This window comes from Neopelma chrysocephalum, unplaced genomic scaffold (genome assembly GCF_003984885.1).
Source record: "Neopelma chrysocephalum unplaced genomic scaffold, ASM398488v2 Primary Assembly neopelma1_97135, whole genome shotgun sequence".
NCBI classification, from domain to species: Eukaryota; Metazoa; Chordata; class Aves; order Passeriformes; family Pipridae; genus Neopelma; species Neopelma chrysocephalum.
Window position 1 is genome coordinate 1 of NW_020925776.1, and position 9,302 is coordinate 9,302.

Consider the following 9,302-nt stretch of genomic DNA (forward strand, 5'->3'; position numbering starts at 1 on the left):
GTGTCCCCAGGGAGATTGTCCTCACCCTGTCTGTGGTGGGACACGTGTCCCCAAGGAGATTGTCCCCTCCATCAAGACACGCATGTCCCCAAGGAGATTGTCCTCTCCATGAGGACATGAGTGTCCCCAAGGAGATTGTCCCCTCTATCAGGACATGAGTGTCCCCAAGGGGGTTGTCCCCTCCATCAGGACATGAGTGTCCCCAAGGGGATTGTCCCCTCCATCAGGACACACGTGTCCCCAAGGAGATTGTCCCCCCATCTTCAGTGAGACGCGAGTGTCCCCAAGGAGATTGTCCCTCTGTTTCCAGTGGGACATCCATGTCCCCAAGGAGATTGTCCCTCCATTTCCAGTAGGACGTGCATGTCCCCAAAGGAGATCATCATCCTCTGTCTGTGGTGTGACACCCGTGTCCCCATGGAGATCACCCCTCCACCTCCAATGTCCCCAGGCAGGTTGTCCCTCCCGTCTGTGGTGTGACACCCGTGTCCCCATGGAGATCATCCCTCCATCTCCGGTGGGAGAGGGGCTTTGCCTCGGGAAAACGGGGCAGTCCAAGAGGTTTTGGGGACACCGGGTGGCAATGGGGACACCGGGTGGCAATGGGGACACTGGGTGGCAATGGGGACAACCTGGGGACCGTGCCAGCCGCCCCTTGTCACCTCGAGGTCCCCCAGTCCCGCGGTGACGCCGTTTCCTCTCCTGTGAGCACCTTTGGGGCCAAACGGCCGCGTTTTGGGGCCCGTGGGGTCACGGGGCTGACGGCGGCGACCTTCGTCCCCCAGCTCATCCTCTTCGGGCTCAGCAACCAGATGGTGGTGGCCTTCAAGGAGGAGAACACGGTGGCCTTCAAGCACCTCTTCCTCAAGGACTACGTGGACGGCGCCGACGACTCCTACGCCGTCTACACCCAGCGCGGCCTCTACGAGCGCGTCTTCTACGCCCTGGATAAGGTGAGACGGGGGGTTTGGGGACGTGGAGGTGGCTCGGGGCCACCTCCAGCTCCTGAGGGCATCCCTGCTCCGCTGTTTGGCCGTTCCCTGCTCCTGCACTTGGCCATTCCCAAGAAATCCCCTACGAGTGGGAATGTGGGGCTGGTGTGGGGCCATGGGGCTGGTGTGGGGCCGTGGAGGTCCTTGGGGCCACAGAGGTGCCTCAGGAACATGGAGGTGGCTTGGGGCCACCTCTGGCCCCTTGTCCCGCAGTCCTTGGCCATCCCCAACAAGACCATGGGCTGCTACAGCTACGAGTGGGGACACGGGGGTGATTTGGGGCCATGGGGATGGTTTGGGGACACAGGGGTGGTTTGGGGCCATGTCCAGCCCTTGAGGGCCCTTGTCCTGCAGTCCTTGGCCATCCCCAACGAGACCATGGGCTGTTACAGCTACGAGTGGGGACACGGGGGTGATTTGGGGCCATGGGGATGGTTTGGGGCCGTGGGGATGGTTTGGGGTCAGAGGGGTGGTTTGGGGCCATGGAGGTGTCTCAGGACCCCCTTATCCCACAGTACCTGTCCCTGCCCGGGGAGGCCCTGGGCCGTTACGCGTACGTGCGGGACCATGGGGATGCTGTGGGGTCATGGGGGTGGTTTGGGGCCATGGAGGTGTCTCAGAGCCTCCTTGTCCCACAGTACCTGGACACGGAGGTGGTGTGGGGTCAGAGGGGATGGTTTGGGGCCATGGGGTTGATTTGTGGTCACAGGGATGGTTTGGGGCCATGGGGGTGGTTTGGGGTCAGAGGGATGATTTGGGGCCATGGAGGTGTCTCAGTGCCCCCGTGTCCCGCAGTACCTGTCCCTCCCTGGCGAGGCCCTGGGCCGCTACGCGTACGTGTGGGGCCATGGGGATGGTGTGGGATCAGAGAGGTGGTGTGGGACCATGGGGATGATTTGGGGCCATGGAGGTGTCTCAGTGCCCCCTTGTCCCGCAGTACCTGTCCCTGCCTGGTGAGGCCCTGGGCCGCTACGCATTCATGCGGGGCCATGGGGATGATTTGGGGCCATGGGGATGATTTGGGGCCATGGAGGCGTCTCAGTGCCCCCTGTGTCCCACAGTACCTGTCCCTGCCCGGGGAGGCCCTGGGCCGCTACGCATTCATGCGGGGCCATTGGGGTGGTTTGGGGTCAGAGGGGTGGTTTGGGGCCATGTCCAGCCCCTGAGGGCCCCCCTGTGTCCCACAGTACCTGTCCCTGCCCAGGGAGGCCCTGGGCCGTTACGCGTACGTGCGGGGCGGTGCCGGGAACGGCTCCGCGCTCCTGCTGTGCCAGCGCTACTTCCGCAAGGGACGCATCGACCCCGCCAACGACACCTTCAACATCGACCCCCACATCGTCACAGGTGGGGCCACAGACCACCCCTAAAGCCACCACGGGGTCCTGGGGCCCACAGCTCAACCCCAAAGTTGCCGCGGGGTCCCAGGGTCCACAGCTCAACCCCAAAGCCACTGTGGGGTCCCAGGGTCCACAGCTCACCCCAAAACCACCACGGGGTCCTGGGGCCCACAGCTCACCCCAAATCCACTGTGGGGTCCTGGGGCCCACAGCTCACCCCCAAATTCACTGTGGGGTCCTGGGGCCCACAGCTCACCCCAAATCCACTGTGGGGTCCTGAGGGGGTTTGGGGCATCACTGCAGGCTGGGGAGGGGCTGAAGGGCGTGGGGGGTCTTGAGATGCCCTGGAAGTGCTTGGGATTCCCTAAAAATGCTTGGGATACCCTGGAAGTGCTTGGGATGCCCTGGAAGTTATTGGGATTTCTTTGAAGTTCTTGGGATTTCCTAAAGTGCTTGGGATGCCCTGGAAGTGCTTGGGATGCCCCAAAAATGCTTGGGATTCCCTGGAAGTGCTTGAGATGCCCTGGAAGTGCTTGGGATGCCCTAAAAATGCTTGGGATGCCCTGGAAGTGCTTGGGATTTCCTGGAATTGCTTGGGATTCCCAGAAGGTGCTTCTCCATCCCCCAGATTGCCTGGGAGTGGATCCCGAGGATCCCCAGCCCCCGGCTCTGGACGGCTCCTACAGGAACTTCACCCTCAAATTCCACAAGTAAATCCCCCCCCACTTCCCAAAATCCCTGGGCCAGGGCTTGGGTCCCTTCCCCAAAACCTGGTGCCAGGGTTTGGTTTCCCTTCCCTAAAACCTGGGGGTTGTGTTCCCTTCCCAAATCCCCGTGTTGGGATTTGTTTTCCCTTCCCAAAACCCTTCCCCAGGGATTGTTTTCCCGTCCCCAAATCCCTGTTGTGTTCCCTCCCTAAATCCCCGTGTTGGGATTTGTGTTCCCTTCCCAAATCCCTGTTTTGGGATTTGTTTTCCCTTCCCACAACCCCACGATTCCCATGGCATTCCTCAACCCATGGCCCAACCCCTGGAGCTCCAGGCACCGCTTTTCCAAAGGATCCAACCTCCCCTTGCTCCAGGCACCGCTTTTCCAGAGGATCCATCCAACCTCCCCTCGGAGCCGGGGAGGGTCGGGCGGGAGAAGCAGGAACACCTTTCCCCGGGGCTGGAATCCCCCCAGAGGGAGGGGTTTCCCCTCTCTGGGGGGTCGTGGGGCCGTTCTTTGGGATCTGGGGGGGTGTGAGACCCCTTGGAAAAGTCCGGGATGAGGATTAAGGATCGTCCCCTTCCCTCAGGCTCATCAACGTCACCATCCGGTTCCAGCTGAAGGCCATCAACGTGCAGCCCGTGCTCAACAACGACATCCCCGACTGCTACACCTTCACTGTCACCGTCAGTGCCACCAGGGGGGTTGGCTGGCACCCGCGGGTGGCCCCTGAGTGTCCTCTATCCCCTTGGGTGTCCCTCTGTCCCTTTTGTGTCCTCTGTCTCCCTCAGGTGTCCTCTGTCCCTCTTGTGTCCTCTGTCCCTCTTGTGTCCCTCTGTCCACCTTGTGTCCTCTGTCTCCCTCAGGTGTCCTCTGTCCCTCTTGTGTCCCTCTGTCCCTCTTGTGTCCTCTGTCCCCCTTGGGTGTCCCTCTGTCCACCTTGTGTCCTCTGTCCCCCTCAGGTGTCCTCTTCCCCTTCGGGTGTCCCCCTTGTGCGTCCCCCTCAGGTGGCCCTTGTGTTCCCCTCGGGTGGCCCTTGGGTGGCCCTTGTCCCTCTTGTGTCCTCTGTCCCCCTCGGGTGTCCCTCTGTCCCCTTTGTGTTCTCTGTCCCTCTTGTGTGTCCCTTGTGTGTCCCCCTCGTGTGTCCCTCGTGTGTCCTCTGTCCCCCTCATGTGTCCCTCTGTCCCTCGTGTGTCCTCTGTCCCCCTGATCTGTCCCTCTGTCCCTCTTGTGTCCTCTGTCCCCCTCATGTGTCCCTCTGTCCCTCTTGTGTGTCCCTTGGGTGGCCCCCTTGGGTGTCCCTCTATCCCTCTCGTGTCCTCTGTCCCCCTCGAGTGTCCCTCTGTCCCTCATATGTCCCTCTGTCCTCTTTGTGTCCTCTGTCCCTCTTGTGTGTCCCTTGCGTGTCCTCCTCAGGTGTCCCCCTTGTGTCCCTCATGTGACCCTTGGGTGGCCCTTGGGTGGCCCCCTCGGGTGTCCCTCTGTTCCTCTTGTGTCCTCTGTCCCTCTTGTGTCCTCTGTCCCTCTTGTGTGGCCCTCAGGTGGCCCCCTCGTGTGTCCCTCTGTCCCTCACGTGTCCCTCTATCCCTCATGTCCCTTGTGTGTCCCTCTGTCCCTCACATGTCCCTCTGTCCCTCATGTCCCTTGGGTCCCTCTGTCCCTCACATGTCCCTCTGTCCCTCACGTCCCTCATGTGTCCCTCTGTCCCTCACATGTCCCTCTGTCCCTCACGTGTCCCTCTGTCCCTCATGCCCCTGTGTCCCTCGGAGGGACGGCACCAGACCCTACAGGGCTTCTGGGATCTCTCAGGGTGGTCACTGTCCCTTGTCCCCATGTCCCCAGGGTGGTGACTGTCCCCTTGTCCCCGTGTCCTCAGAGTGGTGACTGTCCCTTGTCCCCATGTCCCCAGAGTGGTGACTGTCCCCGTGTCCCCAGGGTGGTGACTGTCCCCTTGTCCCCGTGTCCTCAGAGTGGTGACTGTCCCTTGTCCCTGGGATCTGTCAGGGTGGTGACTGTCCCTTGTCCCTGTGTCCCCAGAGTGGTGACTGTCCCTTGTCCCCGTGTCCCCAGGGTGGTCACTGTCCCCTTGTCCCTTGTCCCCAGGGTGGTGACTGTCCCTTGTCCCCTTGTCCCCAGGGTGGTGACTGTCCCTTGTCCCTGTGTCCCCAGAGTGGTGACTGTCCCTTGTCCCCTTGTCCCCAGATCACGTTTGACAACCGCGCTCACAGCGGGCGGGTTCGGATCCGCCTGGAGAACCACGCGGACATCCGGGAGTGCAGGGACCCCGCTGTCTATGGCAGAGGTGGGACAGGGGTGGCTCCTGTCCCCTGGGGTGGCTCCTGTCCCCAGGGGTGGCTCCTGTCCCCTGGGGTGGCTCCTGTCCCCAGGGGTGGCTCCTGTCCCCTGGGGTGGCTCCTGTCCCCAGGGGTGGCTCCTGTCCCCAGGGAGTGACTCTTGTCCCCAGGGGGTGGCTCCTGTCCCCAGGGGTGACTCCTGTTCCCTGAGAATGGCTCCTGTCCCCAGGGATGACTCCTGTCCCCTGGGGGTGACTCCTGTCCCCAGGGATGACTCCTGTCCCCAGGGGTGGCTCCTGTCCCTGGGAGTGTCTCCTGTCCCCTGGGGTGTCTCCTGTCCCCAGGGATGACTCCTGTCCCCAGTAGTGACTCCTGTCCCCAGGGGTGGCTCCTGTTCCCTGAGAATGGCTCCTGTCCCCAAGGGGTGGCTCCTGTCCCCTGAGAATGACTCCTGTCCCCAGGGGTGACTCCTGTCCCCAAGGGGTGGCTCCTGTCCCCTGAGAATGACTCCTGTCCCCTGAGAATGGCTCCTGTCCCCAAGGGGTGACTCCTGTCCCCAGGGGGTGGTTCCTGTCCCCAGGGGTGGCTCCTGTTCCCTGAGAATGGCTCCTGTCCCCAGGGAGTGACTCTTGTCCCCAGGGAGTGACTCTTGTCCCCAGGGGGTGGCTTCTGTCCCCGTGGGTGACTCCTGTCCCCATGGATGACTCCTGTCCCCAGGGGTGTCTCCTGTCCCCTGGGGTGACTCCTGTCCCCAAAGGGTGTCTCCTGTCCCCAGGGGTGGCTCCTGTCCCCAGAGGTGGCTCCTGTCCCCAGGGGTGACTCCTGTCCCTGGGGGGGGTGACAACAGGCCATGGGGGGGCTCAGGGGGTGCCCCAGTTTCCGAGCAGCCCCCCCGGTGTCCCGCAGGTGACAATTCCTTCCGGCTGTTCTTCGACATCGTCGTCATCCTCGTGTGCTCCCTGTCCTTCATCCTCTGCGCCCGCTCCATCATCCGCGGCCTCCTCCTGCAGCTCGTGCGTGGGGATGAGGGGGAGGCTGGGAGAGAGGGAGGAAGAGTGGAAAACTGTGGGAGATGGTGGGAACCAGTGGGAAGTGATGGAAAATGGTGGGATGTGGTGGGAGGCAGTGGGAAGAGGTGGGAAGAGCTAGAGAGTGGTGGGAAGTGATGGGAAGAGTTGGGTAGTGGTGGGAAGAACTGGAAGGTGGTGGGAGGCAGTGGGAAGAGTTGGGAGATGCTGGGAGATGGTGGGAAGTGATGGGAAGAGTTGGAAAGTGGTGGGAAGTGATGGGAGGGATTGGAAAGTGATGGGAAGAGTTGGAAAGTGGTAGGAGGCAGTGGGAAGAGTTGGAGAGTAGTGGGAAGTGATGGGAAGGGTTGGAAAGTGGTGGGAAGTGATGGGAAGAGTTGGAAAGTGGTGGGAAGTGATGGGAGGGATTGGAAAGTGATGGGAAGAGTTGGAAAGTGGTAGGAGGCAGTGGGAAGAGTTGGAGAGTAGTGGGAAGTGATGGGAAGGGTTGGAAAGTGGTGGGAAGTGATGGGAAGAGTTGAAAAGTGGTGGGAAGTGATGGGAAGGGTTGGAAAGTGGTGGGAAGTGATGGGAAGGGTTGGAAAGTGGTGGGAGGTGATGGGAAGAGGTGGGAAGTGATGGGAAGGGTTGGAAAGTGATGAGAAGAGCTGGAGAGTGGTGGGAAGAGGTGGGAAGAGTTGGAAAGTGGTGGGAAGGGCTGGAAAGGGGTGGGAAGTGATGGAAAGGATTGGAAAGTGGTGGGAGGCAGTGGGAGGTGATGGGAAGAGGTGGGAAGCACTGGGAAGCGGTGCCAGCTGCCACCTCCCTCCACCCTGTCCCCGTCGGGGACATCCCCCCAACGCCATTCCCGGGATTCCAGAGGGGCCCTTTTCCCGCTGAGTGGGAGCTGTGGGTGCCGTGACCCTCCCCGGTTGGGTGGGGGGTGACACCCAACCCCGTGTCCGTCCCTCCCTCCCGCAGGAGTTCAGCCGGTTCTTCCATCGGCGGCACGGCCGGAGCGTGTCGGTGTCGGACCGCATGGAATTCCTCAACGGCTGGTACATCCTGCTCGTCGTCAGCGACGTCCTCACCGTGCTGGGAACCCTCATGAAGATCGGCATCGAGGCCAAGGTCTGGGGGGGACGTGGGGCTGCTGCCACCGCTGTCACCTGTGCTCCAGGAGGGGACATTGTCACCCCTGGGTGTTGGGAGTACCCTGGTGACATCCTGGATGTCATCAGAGCCCTCCAGGAGAGAATATTGTCACCCCACAGTCACCCCTGGGTGTTGGCAGTGCCCTGGTGACGATGTCTTGGATGTCCCCTGTGCCCTGGGAGGGGACATTGCCACCCCTGGGTGTTAGCAGTGCCCTGGTGACAATGTCCTGGATGTCCCCTGTGCCCTGGGAGGGGACATTGCCACCCCTGGGTGTTGGCAGTGCCCCGGTGACAATGTCCTGGATGTCCCCTGTGCTCCAGGAGGGGACATTGCCACTCCACAGCCACCCCTGGATGTTGTCACTACACTGGTGACAATGTCCTGGATGTCCCCTGTGCCCTGGGAGGGGACATTGCCACCCAACAGCCACCCCTGGGTGTGTCCCCTGTGCCCTGGGAGGGGACATTGCCACCCATCAGCCACCCCTGGGTGTTGTCACCATCCCAGTGACATCCTGGATGTCATCAGAGCCCTCCAAGAGGGGACATTGTCACCCAAGAGCCACCCCTGGGTGTTGTCACCACACTGGTGACAATGTCCTGGATGTCATCAGAGCCCTCCAGGAGGGAACATTGTCACCCCACAGCCACCCCTGGGTGTTGTCACCACACTGGTGACAATGTCCTGGATGTCATCAGAGCCCTCCAGAAGGGAACATTGTCACCCCACAGCCACCCCTGGGTGTTGTCACCACACTGGTGACAATGTCCTGGATGTCCTCTGTGCTCCAGGAGGGGACAGTCACCCCACAGCCACCCCTGGGCATTGTCACCACCCCGGTGACAATGTCCTGGCTGTCCCTGGTGTCCCACTGGTGTCCCCCATCTCCCCAAGTTGTCCCCAGTGTCACCCCGGAGTCCCTTTGGGGTGGCAGCTCCTGGGGTGTGGTGGCACCAGGATTTCCCTCTGGGGGGCTGGTCAGCCTCGGGGACATCGTCCAGGTGCCAGTGTCCCCAGTGTCCCCATGTCCCCCGTGTCCCCACAGAACTTCTCTGGGTACGACGTGTGCAGCATCCTGCTGGGGACCTCCACGCTGCTCGTCTGGGTCGGGGTCATCCGATACCTCACCTTCTTCCAGAAGTACAACGTGAGTCACAGGGGTGTCACCCCCAGGGGACAGTGCCAGCGGACAGTGCCACCCGCCAGGGGACAGTGCCAGGGCTGGGGATGGCCTGGCAAGAGCTCAGGGTTGTCCCATGGCCGCTGCCTTTGTCCCCAGGGTCACAAGGGGGGACCTTGGGGTGTCACAGGTCCTCATCCTTGGGGTGTCACAGTCCCTGTCCCCTGATCCTGGGGTCTCACAGGTCCCTGTCCCCTCACCTTGGGGTGTCACAGTCCCTTTCCCCTGTCCCTGGGGTCTCACAGTCCCTGTCCCCTGACTTTGGGGTCTCACAGCTCCCCATCCTTGGGGTGTTGGAGTCCCTGTCCTCTCACCTTGGGGTCTCAGGGTCCCTGTCCCCTGATCCTGGGGTCTCACAGGTCCCCATTCTTGGGGTGTCACAGTCCCTGTCCCCTGTCCCTGGGGTCTCCCAGGTCCCCATCCTCACCTTGGGGTCTCAGGATCCCTGTCCCCTGTCCCTGGGGTCTCAGAGTCCCCATCCTTGGGGTGTCACAGTCCCTGTTCTGTCACCTTGGGGTCTCACAGGTCCCCATCCTTCCTCCCAGATCCTCATTGTCATACTCCGGGTGGCCCTTCCTCCCCAGATCCTCATCACCCCCCTGCCCTTCCTCCCAGATCCTCATCAT

General features: G+C 61.9%; 1 protein-coding gene across 1 annotated transcript; it reads left to right on the top strand.

The window, feature by feature from the left end:
- Positions 1 to 602: 602 nt before the first annotated feature.
- Positions 603 to 9,277, top strand: LOC113961401 (mucolipin-1-like; the record flags this gene model as incomplete). The annotated part of the gene is made up of 9 exons (XM_027671715.1): positions 603 to 953; positions 2,180 to 2,336; positions 2,958 to 3,039; positions 3,627 to 3,723; positions 5,240 to 5,339; positions 6,238 to 6,344; positions 7,320 to 7,469; positions 8,542 to 8,643; positions 9,202 to 9,277. Coding segments are annotated over exons 1-9 (1,222 nt in total), but the record flags the coding sequence as incomplete, so codon positions are not given.
- Between the last annotated feature and the right edge of the window lie 25 nt (positions 9,278 to 9,302).